Below are 24,014 nucleotides of genomic sequence, written 5' to 3'. Positions count from 1 at the left end.
GGATCAAGACAGCAGAAACTAAAGAATTAGATTATTTGAGTTTTCAGCCAAAACGGCATAAAGTTCCCACCAGGCTTCCTGGGTCTAAATTACTCCAGTCCTGAAAAGCCTAGGGCATTAGACACCTGGAAATCCTCATCCTCCTCTCGTTCTCCCCAGCCCTTGGGAATTCCTGAGGTTCCCATGTCAGTATTCCGCTCTGAGCTCTACCTATGCCAGCTTGCTACTCTCCACTCCTTGGAGACCCACCAAGCCTCAATGTGTTCTTATTCCCCAAATTCAGATAACAAGCTAAAATATTTTTTAATTTAAAAAAGGGGGGGAACAAATTTTAATACAATACTTGGTGCCTTGGGGGGAAAAGTCATTTCTACTTAGCACTTGGGATCAAGCTTGGGGGAATTAAGGTGCATAAATATGCAACCATTGCCCAAATGTAACTCTACTACTGTGTCCATTTCATTGTTATAAAACAGGTAAGAGACACATCCAGAAAGTCCTAGAGGTTGTTTCCCTGTCTCTCCCTCTCCCTTTCTGGATCTTTTCCATGAGTATAACAAAGAACAAGCTTAGATTGGCTGCTAAGTAAGACTCCCTCTCTCCCTACCTGCAAATTCCTAGCATTACAGGCAGCTGTTGTGAAAAATCAGTCAAGCATTGCTGGGGTAGAACTCCTCTTGGCCTGCTTCCAGGGCATTCTGTACTGTGGCCTGGTCTGCACACCTTCCCGTGGAAAGTGCCTTCACCACAGGTCTGCATTTTCTCCAGAAGCACTAGCAGCAGCATGAAGTATTCCCTGTGTCCATGCCAAGCTTGCAGCGTGCCATAAGAGGCCATATTATACACTTCAGGGTGCACATTCACTTTCTACACAGGTTGTTATAGGAAGACCAAATTCAAAAAATGAAATCAGCAAGATTTACCTGATATTATAGCATAATTTCCAAAAACTAAAAATGTGGTTTCCTAAAAAAACAAAAATGATCCCATGTCAGAAACATTCCACAATTAATGAGGATGTTAGTACAAATTTCAAGGTGTGGTTATGGGCTGTATTACTGAAATCTGTTTCCTGATTCTATAAAAATGGTACTTCTGCTGTAAGCATCAGTTTAGCCAGCCCTCTGGAAAGTAACAGCAACACTACTCCTGTGTAGTTGAGACTCACTACTTAATAAAAGAAGTCGTTAGTTTTGTTTGTTTGTTTGGTTGGTTGGTTGGTTGTTTTTTGGACCATGGTAGAACCATGAAAACATTACTGAGATAGAACACTATGAACAGGGTGTTTTTATAATTCCTGCCACACAGTAATTGACTATGTGATCTTAAGACATCTGTTCATCAGGGTAGAAATCAATTACATGGCCCCTGCACAAAAATTGTTTGCAACACTGTAAATAAGAATCATGGGAACAGTTACTACTTAACTTATGCTACCACCATATTATAAAAGTCTATCTAAAGAAAGAAAAAGGAGTTTATCCCATACAGTCATTTCAGGACCCCTGAGACAAACACAGGATAACACAGAAAGGACACTTAGTAATCTTTTCTATTCAATTCCAAGTCCTAATAATTTTCCCAATTTGGATTATGGCTAATGCTGTATGAGTAAAGAAAAAGGCTTGAGATACAATCTGGGAAGCAGAAACACTTTGCATGTCTTCTTCCACCAAAATTTGCAAAGATGGACTGGGAATACACACATTTGACAGACACATATGAGGCCCAGGTTCAGGGCCTTTATATGCCTTAATTCAACTCCCAAGAATGTATACTACATTAGACAAATAAAGTACACAAATTTCATACAGTATTGCTGTAGATTTCCCCCAACTGTCAAAAACTATCCATAAGCCCTCAGCTCTATTTCATGTGATTCAGAGCTCCTTCTCATGTCCTTGTCATACAGACTCTGGCATGTACCCAGGTGCCCTACTAGCCTATAAGCTCTATGAAAGTGCTCACCAGTTGGTGTTTTTTGTTTTTTTGGTTTTTTTTCTGCCAAGGATCGTATTTGTGAACATGCTGGTACATGCATAAGAGAGTCAAAGTACTGGCTCAGCAAATACACACACGAGAGAGAGAGAGAGAGAGAGAGAGAGAGAGAGAGAGAGAGAGGAAGGGAGAAGAGAAAGAGGGAAGGAAGAAGGGAAAAGGGGGGAGGGGAGGGGAAGAAGACAGAGAGGAGTATGTTCCCTCTATCCAGATCAAACAACAGTCACAAGACACAACTTGAATGCACTTTCAGGTGGCCTGGATCTGTTCTAGCTTAAAGCAAACAACTTTAGAGTCCCAATTTCCTGAAAAATAAGAAAAAAACAGAAGGGAGAATCAGAAAACATTTATTGATTACCAACTTCATTAATCTTCAAAGCCCATTTTCCAAAATTAGCATTATGGATTCATTTACCAGCACTGTGTCATCAGAGAAAGGACTGTGACAATGTGACTTTACTGAAGCCATCTGAGAAAAAGTACTCATTCTCAGATGCCTCTCGACTATAGGAACAATTTAAAGAGCATCATTCAGATGAGCAGTTTCCTCAAGGAACTACTCCTGACTTTGATCCTTTTGTACGTCCGTTTGGCATTGCTAGGGGCACAATGCCTGACAAAAATAACATATGGAGGGACAGATTTGGTTTGTTCATTTCCCAAAATGTCAGGAAGAGCTTGCTGAAGCAGAGCAGTTCATACTGCAGCAGGCTAACAAGCAGAGGGAAGGAATGCCAGTTGATTTTCTCTTCCCAGTACTCCATCTTGGCACTAGTTTGTGGGATGATGCTGCACAGTCAGGGTAGATCATTCTTGTTAATCCTTAGAAAGTTTGTACGGACACACCCAGATCTACTTTACCAATCTATTATGTGGCTCTAAATCACAGTATAGACTGTGAATATTACTATTTCAATACCCAGATTTTGGAGTGTATTTCCTAACATTATTTTGGAGCTTATGATTACATATAAATTTTTAGATTCACCTCTCCAACATTCAAAGCAACACCAAATCAAAAGCATGCGGGAAGCTTCACATTCTATCAGTACCAAATATACTGACAAAGTCAAAATCATACACAGCAGTTCTGAGAAGTACACCAAGTACCCCAACGAAGACAGCCCTGAGATGCTGCTAAAACACACAACATTAGCATGCCACTCTCAAACGAAATGTCCTCTGCACTAAGGTCTGTCACCATCACTGTCACTCAGACCATACCAAACTCAAAGGAAAAGCCCTGGGCATCAGTAGCTTAAAAAGAAGACTGGATAGCAATAGACATTAGCACTTAATATAAGGTTTTGCTCACTTCCATTATTTTTTAAAAGTGGGGTATGACTCTTATGCCAGTACTTCAAATTTTAAGAGGCTTAAGTCTGACCTGAAGGTATCACTGAGAGGCAGGTTTTCATTCAGCCTGAAGTGTGATGCTGTGTTTCTTATATACACCTAGGAATTCAATTGAGTAGCAAGGTATACCACACAAAGGCTTCATAAATATATACAATGGTATGGAATGATTTATGTTTTACTTTCTGTTGCTACTTTATTTACTGACGCTTAAGTTCTATTTCATCTGATCATGAACTACAAGCCGTGGTTAGTGCTGTAAATACCCTGCAATTTGTTCTCATTTAAAACAATGGGAAGCACGGTCTCAGGAGCTTCTGAGTGTTCCAAGCTTCCAGGAAAGGATGGTGGGACTGAGAAGTCAAAAGCCTAAGGAGATCTACTGGGATGCCTTCCCATGCTGATAATTGTGCTTGGCATAAACAACAGTTCAAAAAAATGACAAAAACACGAACCTAGAAAATAGTCTAGTTCAGATATCTCAATATTTGGAGAGTAAATAAATAAACACCAGTAAAGGTCTTCTATGCTATTTAAGTTTCAAACTAAGAAAAATAAAGGTAAGCTTCCATTCTTTTATTGTATATTTGTATATTTGATCTTAGCCAAAAAGCTAAATGATAAAATGCACATTTTTAATAAATAGCTCTTTGACCAATGTTAAGGGAAATGACAAAAAAAAAAAAAGCCATACCTATGTTAAGCATCCTATGAGACTGATTACAACTCCAGTGACTATAGGGAGATGGAAGAATGAAAGCACAGAACCAAACCATCATAGCACCTAAAAAGCACCTAAATAATCATTTATTGCCCACTTCTATGTGTGACTAGTTTTGTGACTACTAGGTTTGTGGAATGCAGAAATGGACCGCCAGCTCCCACCAACTCAAAGGCTAAGAATGTCTTTATTCACCCTCAGCCTGGAGTAAGTTCTCTTTTTCCTCTTAAGATGAGAGCTGGGTTACTGCATCAACACTAACAAAAGCGGGTTTTCTTAAAAAGACAGAGCCGCCTGGCTCTGGCCCAACAGAAGAGTTACCCCACCTTGAAGACCACAAGAAAAGCACATGCTGGATACAATGGGAGCTGCACATATTTCTGCAAACACTGGACTCATAACTCATAGCACAAGCACTTGGTGAAGAAGAAACTTCAAACCCAGTGGTCTTAGCTGGTACAGGGCAAGCTTCTCAGCAGCAATTGTGCCAAGAGTCAGTACCTCACACACAACCCGAAAAGAGTACATCAAAAGTTTAAGGGTGTTGAAAGTCATAAAAACTAAAGAAACTAACCCTGTTGACAGATGAGTAGCTTCAAAAATAGTAGTGTGATAAAGGCAGGATTACATTCATAATGAAACCCATTTGTTGAGCACCTGTTTGTCTCTTACAGAGAATAATACTTTCCAGCGGGTTTAACGAAGAAAAGGAAAACAATAACAACAACAAAAATCCCCTTGATAGGAAGTTAATGGAGAAATATACTGTTATCCCAGAAGATCTCAAAAGCCATCTGTTGTTAATATACCAAAACCTACAGATTTTATTTTCTCCTTTTAAATCATGGGGGTGGGAGGTGATTAACAATATTAAAAGGCCTTCAGAGTTTGCTTTATGTTTTCAGTTATTTAATCTAAGTGAATTGGATTCCCTTAATTTCCAAAGGCATGCAACTATCAGAATACTAACAGAACAACTGGGAGAGGAGTGCCCTGGAGACTGAGTACCACTAAAGCCAAGGAGACTGAGGCTCTGCATGGTATGAGAACCTAGCTTCAAAGGAAATGAGCTATTGCTTAAAATGAGGGAAATAATTTGGCCTTTAACAATAGATGGACTAAAACTTTTGTCATCAAATATAATAAAATGTAATTAAGGGAAAACAAGGCAAATTAAAAAAAACATCTAATCAAACTGGAGGCAAAATTCAAATTACAGCAGACAAAGTGAAGTGCAATGATGGTGGAAAGTCTCAGCTGCATACATACACTTTAGCCCAACAATTAGGAGTTACACAGCAAGGAAAGTACTGCTGCACTCAAAGCAGCAACTTGCCAAGGAAGGTTCCACAGAGCTGAGGAAGACAGGAACTGGACTTGCATTTTTTCTGTAGATAAGTGAAAGAAGATTAACATGACCAGTGACGATAAAAAAACCACAATGCTTGAGTAATAGCCTCCTCATTTACCTTTCCACAAAGAGATGACACTTCCCCCTTTTTTCTAGAAAGTTATTTGTAGTAATTGGTAAGTTAGTTCTAAGTATCAACATGATTAAGAACAAAAGACAGAAACCGGCCAGGGTAGCTCAGGTATTTGTTCTGGGTGAGAAGTTGGAAATTCCCTTTGCTCCGTCTGATCTGCATTCTTGTCATCTTTCTTCCCCTCTTCCGAAACCTATATGAGAACTCCTTAGGTATGAAGGCATTGTAAACTGAGAGGCACGAGGGAACCACTGTGGACTGACCAACTCACTCCCCACACCCTACTCTGCTATACTCTTACAAAAATGCCCCAAGAATAGCAGCCTGATGGAGTCCATTTTCTAGTGCCCACTCCTTCTATATAGGAGCTGCCTTCTGTTCCCCCACCTATAATCCCATCATAAAACTCCTTTAGAAACTTACCCTCCCACTGTCCCAAATTTCAATCAATGAGGTCACAAGACAAAGGACCTGAAAGCCACTGCTCTGGAGCGACTCAGATGGACATTGATTTTGTGTGACAGCTTCACTCTCTGAGATATGCACTCTTGAGATGAGAATACTCCCATTGTACTCAGGGACCACCCTTTGCTAGACTTCAAAAGCAAGCATACTACTTCAATGCAAACAACAAAGCCATATTGACACAAAGAACTGCAGAAGCAGAACACCCAGTTTTCGCCCCTTGATCTATCTCTAACAACACCTTTATCCAGGGCCAACCTAAGAGTAGGAATATTCTTTTCATTGTCAGTGAAGTTAATTACAAAGTTATGAGGCTATTCGTGGATCAATGAAGAAAATGTTAGGATTAACTCTTGAAACTCTAAAGTCCAGTAGTCTTAGATTTTCCTTGCTAGCCGCTGACAATAAAATATGACAATCCTTAGCAGTAGCCTTGGCAAGAGGCTTATCTTCCATTTGTGATAAGTTATATTACAAACTAAATATGTATCAAGTATGTTCACTGAAAATTTAGCAACTAATTTGTGACACAAATGTGAACCAACCCTGGTGTTTGAAAATATAGAACAAGAAATGTAAACCCTAATATTATAACTTTTTTAGTGATTACAAGGTAAAGCAATATTTCAGAGATACAAGTTTAAATATATTATAAAACTCTCCCCTATGAAGAGACTATTGGGAAAATGTTTGTTTATTTATTTGTTTGAGACAGAGTTTTCTCTGTGTAACAGCCCTGGCCATCCTGCTTTGTAGACCAAGCTGGCCTTGAACTCACAGAGATCTGCCTGCCTCTGCCTCCTGACTTCTGGGATTAAAGGTGGGTAACCAAGCTCAGCTGGGAAAATTCTATTTACATTCAAAATCACGTTTGTTATCTTAAAGACCTGCTGTAAGCTGAATCTTTTTCAAGGGTTTTAAGTTGAAACTAATTCCTTACTGTGTCTTAAATACTACTAAACAATGTTTCTTTAACAGTGGCTAGTCAGAAAGTATTGGATAAACAAAAAGAAATGATATACAAACAAAAAGATATACAAACAATACCTAAGAAAGACAAAAAATTACTTTCTACATACCAGCTATATTCTATCGCAGTGATAGTAAAAACTTCCTTATTTGGTAATTATTGGAATAGAGGAGCCCCTGCAACTACAGTCGGGTTATGTTCTCACAAAATTACCAGAAACCAGAAATATTTTAAGTAAAAAGCACATTTAAAAAACCTATGTGCTAGCTACAATAGCTCAGCAACAGCATGCACTACAGAATGTTAAATGTCTAACTTTGCGTTTGCATAGCCAGCTGGGAACTGCGGTTGGTGATGGTTGCTCCTGTCACACAAGCATCATGAAGACCACTAAAGCATAAATCAAAATCAAAACTCAAATCATAGCTGAATTCCTAACAATCAATACTTCAGAATTCGACTACATGTGGAGGGAAGTCATATGGGTAGGTATTAATCCAAGCATGGCTGGTATTTTCATAAGAATGAGTAGTGACTCACAGAGCTAGTGTCAGTCAGATACACAGGAACTGAGTATCATTTGCAAGACAAAAAGAAACACTACAGGAGAAATCAAACCAAATCAAGATGCCTTGATCTTGACTTCTGGCATTAACAAGTGTAGGAAAATAAAGTTCAGATTTAAAAAAGAAAAAAGAAAAAAAAGATGGGGGTTTGAGGGAGCTTTTTGTTTGTTTGTTTGTTTTTAAATAAAATGTACTGTGTCTGTGAGAACCAAATTGGGCTTCAGCAAAAGCAGTATTTATTCTTAACCACGGACCAATCTCTCTGGCCTTTCAAAATTTGTTCTTAAAGCAACCAACTGTGGCTCAGTTAAGGCTTCCTGTGTAATTTAGTACATTGTTACAAAATGTTGAAAATGTTCTAGTAATGGAGTGGGGGGGATTCTTGTCTTTTCACACAAGTTATGGTCAGCTATAGAAGCAGTAGGGATTAGATGCCCAGGAGCCACACGATCTAGAGAAGTGACTACATGATCTAGGGAGTGACTACAGAGCACAGATCCAGAGAAGAGACAAAACCACAAAAGTCTATCAACTGTCCCAAGTTGGTTGGATAACATGACCAAGAAACAGCTTCCACTTACTGATACATATTTAATCAATACAGAAGTCAAATCTACTCTCACACATCAAACTCTGCTCTAGTTTGCAGAGTAGAATTAAAGAAAGATGTTGCAAGTACCACACACATGAATGTCACTCAGGTTCTTGAAATGAGTGCGGGGCAAAATACAGAGAATAGAGGCTTAGGGCCAAGATGTGTTTATCATTGATAGGGGTCAGAATTCTAAAACACATGATCCAGGCATGCTATTAGTAACTGGTGAATGTTCATATTTACCTCAAGTTTTACTATGTACTATTTAAATTTGATCAGGCATTTTCAACAGACATAAAGTACCCAGGAATATAAGAAATATCACTAATATTACATGGAACAAAATATTTCACGTCATTAACAACTTATTTAAAAACGTATCCTGGTCCATAATTGCTAACTGCCTGAATATATAAGTAACAAGGTTCAATATGGATGGATGCAGGTAATTGGTACAACACAGCATTTAGACTTATCTAGAACTCTCTCATCTAACTGGACCAAACATTTTTACTCAAATAAATAGCAGTCTCACTTGAGAATTTTTCAGAAAAATGAATGTTAGAGATTTCAGATGTTGGTTATTTAGCACAAAGTTCTAAAAATAAGAACTTTACATTTGAACAGCTCTCCTTAAACTTACTTTAAAATACCTTACATTTGCCCAGGGATTTAATCTTTAGATATATTCTTATTTTACATAAAATAACAAAGGCTCCTAGTACCTGAGTCACATGGCTAGGTCACATAACAAAGATGAGGACATCTAAATGAAAGGCTGGGCCACCTTTCATTTCCACAAATTTTCCACGGGCATTGCCCTGTTGAAGCATTAGAACTATGCTGAGCATACAATGTCATGTGAACGTTAGTTATTACGAAAGTCTATAATATAATTATTCTGACTGGATCTAATGTGCATTAATAATACTTAAAATGGTAATTAAGTTTAGAATAAACCTCAATAATGGTAATTCAATTTAGAGGAAATAACTCCCAAGAGCATCATGCTCAAAGGAATCTTTTCTCAATTTAAAAGTCTATAATCTTTTTGCAAAGAAATGCAAAGTGATCAATAAAAGGCTTACCAGCATAAAATTTATTTATGAAGATCAAATTATATGGAGAAACTAAAATGGAATTTTTGACTCAGAAGTTATATTTCTAAAGTGAGTTGTATGACATATCAAATTGCTGTGTAATTTTTTTTATTCCATCAGATCTATTTAAGGCTGATGTAAAAGCTTTATTTAAAATGTCAACAATGTCAAGGAGAATTAAAAATGTGAGGAACAAGTTCGGTAGATTCAAAAGGACTGTATTAAATGTGCAGGTAGTCCTCACTGGAAGAAAGAAACTGGGAAAGCTCCTTCTAGAACAGTGGAGATTTAAATATGGACAGAATTACATACTATGGAATATGCTAAGTGGAGTCATGAATTGAATAAAGCATATTTATACACAGTAAATATATGGAATGAAGTAAATATAACTGCAGATTAAATGTACACATCCATACACTGTGACATTTGCAGCCTCTGGGGGGTTTGGAGTGTGGCTCTCTTTTGTGCAGTGCTGTAGGAGGAACGCAGGACCATATCCATACTAAAGAACTCTGCCACTGAGAAACACACCCAGCCCATTTTGCTTATGTTTTCTAGCTTTACATAGTGAGCACGCTATAGTTTGAGCAGGTCATAGCAGTGTATTGAAAGTCTTGGTCCATATATGGCGCTATTGTCAGGTGGTACAAACCTTTAAGAGCTGAGACATACAAGGAGGCACTCAAATAAATAGGTTGTTCCCTCACAGGAGACGGATGGGCCCTATCTCTCTTTCTGCCCTCTGATGGAAACAGAAATGTTTGTTCCCACATAGGACCTTGCCAAAATGGGTGACCATCCTCCACCCTCACTAGACACTAAATCCATGCTATACTACCTACTCTTGGACTTTGAAGTTCCAAAATTAAAAGTTAAATAAACCATTTTTATAAATCATTTGAGCCAAGTACTTCATTCACAGCAAAAAGCTAATATGACATATATTGTAAAATACAATTTAAACTCTTAACTTTCTGTGGATTTTTGTTGTTGTTTGTTTGAGACAGGGCTTCATGCTGTAGTCTTAGCTAGCATGAAACAAACTATGTAGAGAAGGATGGTCTTATATAGCAATCCTCCTGCCTATGTGTCTTAAGTTTTATTTCTGTTGCTCTAATAAAATACCTTGTGACAAAGGCTTAGGGGAGAAAGGTTTCATTTTATCGCACCCTTCCAAGATACAGTCCCTTACAGCAGAAAAGTCACAAAAGCAGGAGCCTGAAGCAGCTGGTCATATCACAGCTTTAGTCGTGAGCAGAAAAGAACTAATTAATGCATTTTTTAGTCCAGAGAAAGGAGCTTCCATTTTCAAATTGGGTCTTCTCACATCAATAGATCTAATCAGGACAACCACACACGGAGAGGCCCACAGACCAACCTAATATAGATAGTCCCTCATTGTGGACCCTTTTCTAAGAAATCCATGTCAACTTGAAATAAACTTTACTTTCTTTTCAATGCTTCAAACATATACAACTATAAGGCTTTGGGATAAACATGATCACAGGCACTCAAAATGAAGACAAGTGAAAAGATTTACAAGGATACATTGAAAAGCTAACTGTGTTTACAAAGTTTAAAACAGCAATGGAATGTCCTACTAGTTTAATAAAAGAGTTATTTATTAATTTAAAAAGCTGAAGTCTGAAAAATGAGATAAAATACTTCAGTTCTTCCTATGTGGCCATGCATGCTTTCTACATATACTTTTATCTTCACAAATCTCCTCAAAATTAAAGAAATAATCACCTTTCTTAATTGATGAAAAATCCCAAAACTTAAAATACTGTATCTTGGGCAGGCAAAATATTGCTACGGGTAAAGAAGGTGCCTACCAGCAAGCTGACACTTTGAGTCCAACTGCCAGGTGGAAGGAATGACTGCCACAAGTCATCCCTTCTGTGTGTGTGTGTGTGTGTGTGTGTGTGTGTGTGTGTGTGTGGTACATATACATCAATGCATACACATGTGCACACACACACACACATATTTATATGTGGGGAGAGAAGAGAGACTATAATTTTCAAATTACAACCAGAATATATAAAGGGTATCCTCTGTTGGTAATAGAAATGCTTTACAAATATTCAAAGCCCCGATAAAATATATTAAAAACCATACACAGAAAATGCAAACTGAAGTACCAGCAAGTGCTGAGTACCTATGAGAATCGATAAGATTTAAAAATAACAATTCTAAAAAGTAATAAGTAGCTTTCTAGACGGTACATGCAGATGAAACTAAGGATGCATGTTGAAGTTAGAAGGAATGTTCACCTAAATAAATACTGGCACAGAAAGTGAAGGACTGAAGAACCTGGATGGCAGCCAGAAGACAGACAATGGAGTGCCTGCAAAACCAAGATAAGGTTTGGAAATATCTCCTGATAAAACTTCATCATGCGACTATCACAGCATACTCACACAAACTTAGACGCCGTACCTTTTGCTCCTAGGTGACAAATCCATACAACATGTCACTGATTGCAACAGGCAACTCTAACTCGGTGTATATGTATTTGTCTGAAAAGCACTGCACAGTGGGAATTTTTTAGCTCCTTTACAAACTTAAGGCAACTTCACACACAGGTATCTGTGAAAAGTCACACAGTTAGCAGAAAACTATGATACATTTTTTGTACACCTCCTGCTTCAGCCTACCAAGTTCTGGGATGGTAACTGTGCACCTAGCTGAGGGTCACATGATTTACTAGAGCTGTAAGGTAGTCTAAAGACAAGGTTTTATGGAATATTCCAAATGAGGAATGTACAAAGCCTTTAAACATTTTCTAACCCACTCCCTGAAATGACTCTGCGCTCCATGTACTGACTTGACTCATCTCTCAGCTACTCTCAGACTCCCACCAATGCCCCCAGCTTCATCTGATTTCCTCAAGCAGCTGCTATCCTATATGAGTACTCTCCTTGAAGGTGCAGCACCAGCTCTCCCTCAGGCTGGCCCATACCTTACAATGTACCACTGCTTTCCCTATGCCACTCACAAATCCAATGCATGCTCTTTTAGAGATGCAGACATACTCTGCTCATGACTTCTAGGCCTACTCCTGCCTTTCCTCATCTCCCTCTCTGAAGACCCCGTGCTTCATATGGAGTCACCGCAGTTTACCATCTACCTAGACTCTGTCTGACGTTCTCCCACCGCACAGTGCCCTGCTGGACAGAAAGTACAGACCCTTTCACTGTTGTACACACACAGCAAAGCACTAGTCAGATCATTGTTTTTTCTTTACCTTGGAAATGTACAAATACCTTTCACCCAGCAATTTCATTCCTAGAAATTTACCCAATCACTACATGTACATAAAATTTCAAAAAACATTGTTATCAGAGTACGAACTATAGATAGGAACCACACAAACTTCAAATAGGGTCCTTAAAATACACACACACACACACACACACACACACACACATTGAATGTAGGTTGTTAATAGAAAAACACAAAGCTTGGTCAGGAGATGTAGCCCAGTGGGTAGGGTGCTTTCCTAACATGCAGAACCCTAGCATGGATCCCCAACCCCACATAAAATCAGGTGATAAGCATCTAATCTCAACAGGCGAAGATAAGGGGACCAGAAGCTTAGAGACATTCTCAGTTGTGTAGCAAGCTGGAAGCAGCCTGGAATGCAAGTGACAAAAAAGGAAGAAATGATAGGACTGGAAGGAGAGAGGGAAGAAGGGAGGGAAGGAAGAAGAGAGGAAGGGAGGGAGGGAGGAAGGGAGGGAGGGAAGAAGGGAGGGAGGAAGGGAGGGAGGGAAGAAGGGAGGGAGGAAGGAAGGGAGGGAGGGAAGGAGGGAGGGAGGAAGGAAGGGAGGGAGGAAGGAAGGGAGGGAGGGAAGGAGGGAGGGAGGAAGGAAGGGAGCGAGGGAAGGAGGGAGGGAGGAAGGAAGGGAGGGAGAAAGAGGGAAGGAGGGAGGGAGGGAAGGAGGGAGGAAGGAAGGAAGGGAGGGAGGGAAGGAGGGAGGGAGGAAGGAAGGGAGGGAGGGAAGGAGGGAGGGAGGGAAGGAGGGAGGAAGGAAGGAAGAAGAGAGGTTGGGAAGGAGAGACAAATAACAAGGTATTTCTCTATATGACCAACAAAGTTTAGTTGTTTATACATGAAAGTCCATGTTTCAGAAGACTGCACAAAGTTGTTGGCTTTTCCTGAGAAGGGAAGAGCACAAGCCATGTACATGGAAGCAAGAGCTTTACCACTGAATCCCCAGCCATCACATTACTATTTAGAATGATCATCTCTGCTAAGCAGACTGGGTTGTTTACTTAGAAACACCAGGAGTAGCGGTCTAAGATGGTGTTGACCAGCGCACACCCTGTCTGAGGGGCACAGGATCCGAAACTCTGAAATTGAGTGGAGGGACAGCTGAAGCCAGAATATCAACAGTGAGGCTTCCTGGGCAAGAGGGGACAACCCATGAGCTGGGACAGTTTGGATCCAAGGGACCCACGGACGTCTCCAGGGACTAAGAATGGCAAATATTCAACCCCCTGCATTTCCCCTTGACCCAAATATGGGCCTCCCTGATCAGTGGAGGCAGCAGTGGTTGCCCAGAGCAGGAACCTCTACTCTCGGTGACCGAGACAGCAGAGGCGGGCATCCCAGGTCTGCGGCTATAGCTGGCAGCTATACAGGTGTCCCAGGTTTGCAGCTGGAGCAGGACCTCGACTAGCCCAAGGAGGAGCCTCTGTGCTTAGTGACTAAGAAGGCAGAGGCAGCTGCCCCAAGTATGGGTCTCCCTGCCTGGCAGCCAAAGAGTGGACATCACTGAACTGACGGATCTCCTACACTCTCATTTGCCCCTGAAGGCCCAAATCTTAGAGTAGAGAAAAGGGGGAATATGTGGGCTGTCCGATTTGGCCTGTAAGCAAGTGAGTGCACCTTCAAATGAGTGCTTACAGAGCCCTATATCCAGGGTCCCTCTACCTTAGCATCCAGACATCAGATCCCTCTCACCCCCACCCACCCCCACTGTGGGTAACATAGGGATCCTTGAAACAGCGTTCTCAACATTGAAGCCCCTGTTCTGCAGGTCTACCAGTGGAAGTGGAGTCCAGGCAAAAAATTCCTAGAGCCCAGACAGAGCTGAATACCGGAAGGACAGTACGACAGTTTTGTAGGTCACTGAGGTGTTCGGGGACATGGGGGTAGCACCAGCACCTGCACCCCCTTCTGCGCTTAAGCTCCACCCTTCCAGGCATCTACATGCTCTAGCACCCTTTCATCAAGCCCACGCTTGCACACACGAGCCTGTGACCTTCTCCCTTAGACACAGCTGAAACACTAATACCCACTAACAAACCAGTGGACTTCTCTCATCTTCCTGAACAATACTCCAGAAACCAGAGAGAGAGAGATGGACCTAACACATGTCTACAGAACTTTTCACCCAAACTCAAAAGAGTATACATTCTTTTCAGCACCTCACAGAACCTTCTCAATAATTAACCATGTAGCATGTAGTTGAGCACAAAGCAAGCCTCAACAGATGCAAGATGGAAATCATCCCTTGTATCCTATAAGACCACCATGGCTTAAAACTATACCTCAACAACAACAGAAATAACAAAATGCCTACATACACATTGAAACTAAACACTCTCTACTCAATGACAGCTTAATCTGGGAAGAAATGAGAAAATAAATTAGAGACTTCCCAAAATTCAATGAAAATGATGGGACAATTTACCCAAACTTCTGGAGCAAAATGAAAGCAGTGCTAAGAGTAAAGTTCATAGCACTAAGTGCCTCCAGAAAGAAATTTGAGACATCTCATACAAGCAACTTAATAACACACCTAAAATCCCTAGGAAAAAAAAGAAGCAGACACACCCAAAAGGAGTAGATGATTGGAAATAATCAAACTCAGAGCTGAAATCAATGAATTAGAATCAAATAAAACTATTCAAAGAATCAATGAAACTAAGAACTGGTTCTTTGAGAAAATCAACAAGTTAGACAAACCTTTAGCCAAACTAACTAAAAAGCAGAGCGGAACTATCCAAATCAGCAAAATCAGAAAAGAAAAGGGGAACATAACAACAGACACTGAGGAAATCCAAACAATCATTAGGTTTTACTACAAGTCTATATGCCACAAAATTTGAAAATCTAAATGAAATGGGCAATTTTCTTGATATATTCCATTTGCCAAAATAAAATCAAGATCAGGTAAATATATTGAATAGTCCTATATCCCCCAAGTAAATAGAAGCAGTCATCAAGTCTCCCATCCAAAAAAAGCCCCAGGGCCAGATGGTGTCAGTGCTGAATTATACCAGACCTTCAAAGAAGAGCTAACTCCAAATCTCTTCAAATTATTCCACAAAACAGAAAAAGAAGGAACATTACCAAAACCATCTATGAAGCCATAGTCACCTTGATATCTAAACCACACAAAGACACACACACACAAAAAAAAAAAAAGAGAACATCAGACCTGTCTCTCTTATGAACATTGATGCAAAAATACTCAATAAAATACTGGCAAACCGAATCCAAGAACACATAAAAGACAGCATCCACCATGACCAAGTAGGCTTCATCCCAGGCATGTAGGGGTGGTTCGATATATGGAAATCCATCAATGTTACTGACCATATAAACAAACTGAAGGAGAAAAATCACATGAACATCTCCTTAGATGACGAAATAACATTTGACAAAATTCAAGACCCATCCGTGTTTAAAGTCTTGGAGAGATCAGGGATACAAGGCACATACCTAAGCAAGTAAAGGCAATATACAGCAAGCCTATAGCCAACATCAAACACAATGGAGAGAAACTTAAATCAATTTTACTGAAATCAGGGACAAAGCAAGGCTGCCCACTCTCTCCGTATCTCTTCACCATAGTACTTGAAGTCTTAGCTAGAACAGTAAGACAACTAAAGGAGATCAAGGGGAAATGAATTGGAAAGGAAGAAGTCAAAGTACTACTATTTGCAGATAATATGATAGATACATGAGTGACCCCAAAAATTCAACCAGAGAACTCCTTCAGCTGATAAACACCTTCAGCAAAGTGGCTAGATATAAATTTAACTCAAAAAAAAATAAAATAAAATAAAATCAGTAGCCCTCCAGTATATGAAAGACAAAAGGGAACCTACACCCTTCACAATAGGCACTAATAACATAAAGAACTTGTTGTTACTCTAACCAAGCAAGTGAAAGACCTGTTTGAAAAAAACTTCAAGTCTCTGAAGAAAGAAACTGAAGAAGATATCAGAAGATGGAAAGATCTCCCATATTCATGGATCAGTCGGATTAACATAGTGAAAATGGCCATCTTGCCAAAACCAAGCTACAGATTCAATACAATTCCCATCAAGTCTTTACAGACCTTGAAAGAACAATTCTCAATTTCATGTGGAAAACAAAAAACCCAGAATAGCTAAAACAATCGTGTACAACAGGAAATTGTCTGGAGGTATCTCCATCCCTCATCTCAAGCTGTACTACAGAGCAATAGTAATAAAAACCTGCATGGTACTGGCATAGAAATAGAATGGTGGACCAATGGAATCAAATAGAAGATCAAGAAATAAACCCACACCCCTAAGAATACTTGATTTCTGACAAAGAAACCAAAACCATACAATGCAAAAAAGACAGCATCTTCAACAAATTGTGCTGGTCTAACTAGGTGTCTACATGTAGAAAAATGCAAATAGATTCATATTTATTACCCTGCACAAAACTAAAATCCAAGTGGATCAAAGACCTCAACATAAAACCAGACACACTAAATCTATTAGAAGAAAAACAACTGGGGAAGAGCCTAGAACTCATTGGCAAAGGACACAACTTCTTGAATAGAATACCAACAGCACAGGCTCTAAGATCAACAATCAATAAAGGGGACCTCATGAAACTGAAAAGCTTCTGTAAAGCAAAGGACCCTGTCATCAGAACAAAACGACAGCCTACAGACTGGGAGAGGATCTTCACCAACCCTATACCTGACACAGGGCTAATATCTAGAATATATAAAGAACTCATGAAGTTAAAAAGCAACAAATCAATTAATCAAATTAAAAAATGGGGTACAGAGCTAAACAGCCAATTCTCAATAGAAGAATACTGAATGGCAGAGAAACACTTAAAAGAAATGTTCAGCATCCTTAGTCATCAGGGAAATGCAAATCAAAACGACCCTGAGATTTCACCTTACACCCATCAGAATGGCTAAGATCAAAAATTCAAGTGACAACACATGCTGGAGAGGATGTGGAGAAAGGGGAACCCTCCTCTGTTGCAGGTGGGAATGTAAACTTATACTACCACTTTGGAAATCAATCTGGCGCTTTCTCAATTAGGAAAAGTGCTACCTCAAAATGCAGCTATACCACTCCTAGGCATATATCCAAAAGATGCTCAATATACCACAAGGACATTTGCTCACCCATGTTCGTAGCAGCTTTATTTGTAATAGCCACAATCTGGAAACCCAGATGCCCCTCAACCAAGGAATGGATACTGAAATTGTGGTACATTTACATAATGGGAATACTACTCAGCAATTAAAAACAAGGAATCATGAAATTTGCAGGCAAATGGTGGGAACTAGAAAAGATCATCCTGAATGAGGCATCCCAGAAGCAGAAAGACACACATGTATATACTCACTTAGAAGTGAATATCAATATAATATAGGATAAACATACTAAAATCTGTACACCTAAAGAAGCTAAGCAAGAAGGAGGAACCTGTGTAAGATGATCAATCCTCACTCAGAAAGACAAATGGGACAGACATGGAAGAGGGAGAAACCAGGGAACAGGACAGGAGCCTACCCCAGAGAGCCTCTAAAAGACTATACCCAGCAGGATATCAAAGCAGATGCTGAGACAGTAGCCAAACTTTGGGCAGAGTGCAAGAAATCTTATGAAAAAAGGAGGAGATAGGAGGAGACAGGAGGGGACAGGAGCTCCACAAGGAAAGCAACAGAACCAAAAAATCTGAGCACAAGGGTCTTTTCTGAGACTGATACTCAACCAAGGACCATGCACAGAGATAACCTAGAACCCCTGCACAGATGTAGTCCATGGCAGCTCAGTGTCCAAGTGGGTTCCCTAGTAATGGGAACAAGGAGTGTCTGTGACATGAACTCAGTGCCTGGCTCTTTGATCACCTCCCCCAAGGAGGGAGCAGCCATACCAGGCCACAGAGGAAGACAATCCAGCCAGTCCTAATATGACCTAGATTCAGAGGGAAGGAGAGGAGCAACTCCCCTATCAGTGGTCTAGGGGAGGGGCACGTGAGGAAATGAGGGGGCCGGTGGGGTTGGGAGGGGACAAGGGAGGGTGCTAAAGCTGGGATACAAATTGAATAAACTGTAATTAATAAAAAATAAATAAATTAAAAAAAAATACCAGGAGCTCACATGACATTTGAAATTAAAATACATATTTTTCAACTCACTGTTTTAAAATAGCCATCTATAAAACAATTTACAATATATACCCATTTTGTTTGAAATGAATAGTAAGTTGTTTCCAGAAAACTACAATAAAATATTAGTGGTTTGGGGAGGCTTTATTTTCTTGGCTTTAAAAGAAGAAAAATATCCCTCCAATAAAAAAATAACCTCCAGTGCTTCTTAAATTACTATACAGGACTATGCACTGTGCTGCTCTCACAGTAACCATTCAGTTTTACTACATCTCACATGGATCTACAGTCAACAGAAACACGCCTGGGGACCTTGTTTTCAAGGCCAAAGCTAAAAACGGGAAAGGAAACTATGGAGGAAGAAATTCTGCGACCCACCAGAGGAGCACTGGATTCTGCCTCTGCCAATCTGTACTTGACACAGTACCCATAGCATTGCATTACGGGCTTGTTCCAGGGTAAACCTAGAAATGCCACAGCTTCTCCACTGAGCCTGTGATGAAACAAAGGCAAAGCACTTCAATTCTTATACATTATGGCCCATCTCAGCACTGACGCTGAACTCCCACTGCCATTTTGTTTTCTCTCAGACTTTGCCACTGAATCTGATCACACCTAGTACTGAATTGAACTGCTTTATATGTATTAATTGACAGTCCCAATAGCTCCATGATGGACCTCTGCTCTCTTGATGAAGAAACTGAATCACACTAAGAGATGTGAGAAACACTAAGCTGTAAGACTAACATGTAAACCTATAGATTCGGATACTTCTGCATCATTTTACATCACCTGGCCCGCTCTGTACTCCTTTCAAGGCAGAAACCGTTAGCAATATTCAGACAGGAGCATTCTTACATTTTAGCAAGCCATGTTAAGGTCAACAAGTCCACCAGGATCAAACGTTTATTTTTGGAAATGCTGTTGGTTCTGCCATTATTAAATAATTAAGAACTGTGAAATTTAATTTGCAAGATGCAATGCTTTTTGTCTGAACAAACGTGTGTTACACCAATAAACAGGAAACCTTATAACCAAGTTTAAAAAAAAAATTTTTTAAATTCTCATTCTATCACACTTTTCCTCCCCCTATATAAGGTAAAAAGGTATAAGAGATGCACTAGAGGTGTAAGAATGAGTCCACAAAAGGACATAGACTAGTGACCTGGATGCCTTTTCAGATACAGATAGACTCTAGCAATGTCCACACAATTGACAGACCACTCACCTGACCCAATGCTTCTCAGAAAGCATCTCATCCCTTAAGGGACACATGACTATACATGAAGATCAATGTCACCTACTCTTATGACTGTACCTTTTGGCTTTCCCAATGAGCAGTCCCAGGATGTATTCGTGGTACATACTAGTCGAATTCAAAACTCAGAACTCTAAGACCCCTGAATTCACATACTTATAAAAACTAAAGGCAATAATCACTGAAAAATGATGTTTCTTCTGAAACTGATAATGATCCCTGACTTCTACACAGCACTAACACAATAAACACTAATTGGTAAAAAGGGGCTGGGAGACAGTTCAGTCAAGAAAGCAGGAAGAACTAATTTCAATCTCAAAACCCATTGTGGCAAGCACTTATAATCCTAGACCTAGCGAGGTAGCCTCAGAAAAATGCCTGGGGTCCCTATCCAGTTGGCCAGCCATCTAGACTAATCAGTGATTTTCAGGCCAGTGAGAGATCCAAAACCAAAGTGGACAGCACCTGAAGAATGATACACAGCGTTGACATCTGGTCTCCATATGCTCATGTGTGTATGAACCCACACACACATACAAAGATACAAAACTATTCTGAAAATGAAACACAGCCTTTCACTGTATCACTATACAATAAGAATAAACGCTACTAATAAAATCATTCCACATATTACCATATGCTGTGTATATATTTCAAAGTTTGAAAAATAAAAATCCTTGGGGCTAGACATGCAGTCTAGATGAGTATCTGCCTAGCATTCTGAAGGCTCTGGGTTCGATCCTTCGCACCGAAAATTTTAAAATAAAATATTTTAAATCTTAGTGTTAAACCTTTAAGACAGCTGATATAACCATTAATTGGTCTGTACTTAGCTCAGGTACTTTAGGGTGATTAGAAATGTGTCCCTGACAGGCCACGACTGCCAACCCTCATGTCCCCAGTGTCAAATGTTACGCTGTTGGAGATTTTGTCCAGTGTCAGATGTTTACTCTTGGAACTTCGGGTAGAGGACACAAAGATTATCAGTTCGCCCAGTCCTCGTAAAAGTTCTACAGGACAAAGTGAATAATATTTATGTTCACTTTTCAAACAGGGAAACAGAGGCACAGGTGTGTGGTTGCGCAACTTGCCCACAGGAAATAGAAAAACGGAGAGTGGATACAGCCTAGACAGCAACCCCTCGGGGTCGGATGCGGTCCCTCTGCGGGGCTCTTGCTGACACTGTAGCATGGTAAGGGATACGGTACCCGTAGGTAGCAGGGGCTCCAGCGGGGTAAAGGCATGCTCCATGGCGGGTTATGGGTTCTGCATGGAAAAGAAAAGAAGCTCCAGGTTAAACATCCCCAAATCTAATGGAGACAGGAGTAAGCTCTGGCCAGCTAGCACTTTGGCCCAGGCACAGCGGGAGACCAGGAAGGTGGAACTGTGGGGAAAATGTCCGGGCAAGAGTCAGGAAGACCGGGACGGAGAGCGGAGGCCGCAAGCGAGCTCGGGGCCACCGCTCCGGCCACCGCCACAGTCACCCGGACGCGCCAGCTTCCATCCGGGCACAGGCGACGAGGGGCGGCCGCCCTCCCTCCTTCCCGCGCCCCCGCCCCGGCAGCCCGCGCGGGCAGCGGAGCACTTACACAATGGCGGGTGGAGCCTAGAGCGGCGCGAGCGCGGGCTGCCGGGGTGACGGTTCGGAGGATAGGCGCTCGGCTGCTGGGCCTGGCGCGCGCAGCGCGGTCGGGGGAGGAGGCCGAGGGAGCCCCGCCCCTTCCGGAGCGGCCCTACGCTGCAGCTAGGAGGGCGTCTAGCTGCCGGTGGGGTCCCGGGCCTCGCGTTCAGTTCCCAAGAGTACCGGCCAGCCTTCACCCTTCTGCAACACTCAGCCCACTGACTCCACCCGCTCTTTTATCTCCCGCTTCCTGCGCCTTGCGCAAAGGCCTTGGAATCGTCCCAGCGGAAACCCTTTAAAACGTGTCACCGCCTTGTAGGAATGCAGCTCTTTTCCAACACTAAACAAAATCCAATCTCAAGCAAGGCCAAAGAGCCAAAGTCCCCACAACCACTAACCACTAGGCCGACATTGAGGACCCAGAACTTCTGGAAGCCCTAGGTCTCCTGCTCGCCAAAGAATTAAGAGACCAATCCCTCTGCGTTTTAAAGCCCATATCATGTATACAAGGCTAGCCTCAAAGTCATTATGTAGCTGGAGATAGCTTTATAGGTCTGATCCTCTTGTTTCTTCTCCTAAGCACTGGGATTTCAGTCATGGCTGCCATGTCAGGTTTATGGGGTCCTGGCTATGCACTAGGCAAAACTCTGCTAACAACGAACTTAATCAGGTGATCGACATCTCTTATAAATTCAAACATCATTTCTTTGTGTTTAAATATTCAAAGCACACTCCCCAAACTTTGGCAACCACTATTCAATTCTCTCTTTTGAGATCAACATTTTAGCTTCTAGATAAACATACACTATTTGTCTTTCCTTACCAACTTACTTCACTTGATGGGCATTATGTGCTCCAGTCCGGTCAATATTTCTGTAAATGCTTGAAAGACTCCCAGGAGCCTATCTAGACGGGGAGACCCCGCTTCCCAAGGAACAGCAAGACCAGCCTTCGGATGCAAGCCGCAAGAGGTTTATTTTGATACACGGGTACCCGGGGCGACCAAGCCTATCGGAGGACTTGCGTGCCTCTCGGTTGGGGTGACGGGTTTTTATAGGGCTCGGGAGCAGGAGGCGCGGTTACAGAAGCGAGAAGCAGTTACAGGGTTCTGATTGGGTGGTTTGAACAAAGCCGTAGTTAAGTTACGTACCCAGAACAGGGAAGGCGGGAAGGCAGATTGTGAGCCAAGTCACGTACCCACCCGGAACCGGAAGGCGGGAAAGAATGCAGCGAGGTAGCTCTTGCTATACCGCGCCTACTCTACATAGTGTTAACGATCGCTGCTTATCTTTTGGTCTTTCATTTCCCCCTTTCCTATGATCATTTGAAGACCCAATCTTGGGTCTTCCAGATATGACCCCTTGTATCTTATAGATTATTTTTTTATAATGGGATCTGGGGTCCCTTCAGGGTGGATATAGGGGTAGTAAGCCAAGGAGATTACAGGATCTCTCTAGGCTTTTAGCCCAGTTGCTGCAATATTAGTGTCCATTTCAGCTAAGCAGATGTCCAAGACAATAGCTAATGCCAGGGAGCCCCTTTTGACTTAGCATTTCAGCCTGCTAGGGGGGATTTGGGCGTAGATCCGTCTTCTGGAGCTTCTTCGAGCTGACCGTTGGACCGTAGGCATCAGGGGCTAGGAAGGCTGAAATGCCAGTCAAAGGCTGGGCAATGGGGAAGTCCCAAGCATCTGGTTCGTTGATCCACCCGAAGAGGCAGGGAGCAATCATGTCAGTTTCCAGGAAGTCCAGATCTCAGCTTGCAGTCCACAGCTGATCCCGGACAGAGTTAAACAGGTGAAGATCTGCTGAGACAAATTCAGACTGGAGACAGGAGTTAAAATTTGTCTATTAAATGGGAAAGATCAGGGAAAATCTCATCTGCGATCCTTTTGAGCTATGCCAGATCGAGGTCACATCCCTGAAACTCATATGAAATTTTAGTACACAAAAGGAAATATACATAATTTTAAATACTCAGAAAAGTAACATATCAGCATATCAAACATTTTGAGAGGAACAGGTAAAACTGCATCCCACTGAATGAGTATCAGTTAGCTGTTTGTTTTATAACCTTTATACACAACCTAAGTGTGTCCACAGTAACATTTTTTTCTTCTGTGGGCATAGCTGTTTGTAATTAGTCACGAATGAAGCTTGGCCATTTTTATACACTCAGCATATACTTTTAGTTTTCACTTTTACTTTTATGTTTACACTGGAAATTTAGGCAGAAATACATTACTGGCTTTTAGTGCTAAACCCTGGATGCTTGGACTTTCCTTAACAAAGCAACTAGAAGGAATAGGTTTAGGATATTTCTGTGTCAAAATCTACCCCAGAAATGGCAGATATTAAGAATACCATACTAAAAGCTATGACTTTTGGGTCAGATACACACATTAAACAGATGTTTTTAAAATAACGAGAAGCACCTTTAGTCTATCTTCAGAAGCCAACAAAGGA

General features: G+C 41.1%; 1 protein-coding gene across 6 annotated transcripts in view; it reads right to left on the bottom strand.

Annotated features, from left to right (window-relative positions):
* Tpk1 (thiamin pyrophosphokinase 1) overlaps positions 1-23,518 on the bottom strand; it is a 378,233-nt gene extending 354,715 nt beyond the window's left edge. For 2 of the 6 annotated variants that reach the window (XM_060380095.1, XM_060380099.1), the window contains exons 1-2: positions 21,518-21,775; positions 21,137-21,194 (exon numbers count right to left, since the gene is read on the bottom strand). In XM_060380095.1, the coding sequence (XP_060236078.1) occupies positions 21,137-21,179 (43 nt within the window). In that variant the 5' untranslated portion in view covers positions 21,180-21,194; positions 21,518-21,775. Of the gene's footprint in view, positions 1-21,136; positions 21,195-21,517; positions 21,777-22,380 lie in introns of those variants that run through there. The other 4 variants (XM_060380097.1, XM_060380102.1, XM_060380100.1 and 1 more) reach the window with 4 other exon arrangements.
* Between the last annotated feature and the right edge of the window lie 496 nt (positions 23,519-24,014).

The sequence above is a fragment of the Meriones unguiculatus genome, chromosome 3 (genome assembly GCF_030254825.1).
Source record: "Meriones unguiculatus strain TT.TT164.6M chromosome 3, Bangor_MerUng_6.1, whole genome shotgun sequence".
Classification (NCBI taxonomy): domain Eukaryota; kingdom Metazoa; phylum Chordata; class Mammalia; order Rodentia; family Muridae; genus Meriones; species Meriones unguiculatus.
The sequence above is the reverse complement of the archived record's forward strand: the minus strand, read 5'-3'. Positions and strand labels throughout refer to the sequence as shown.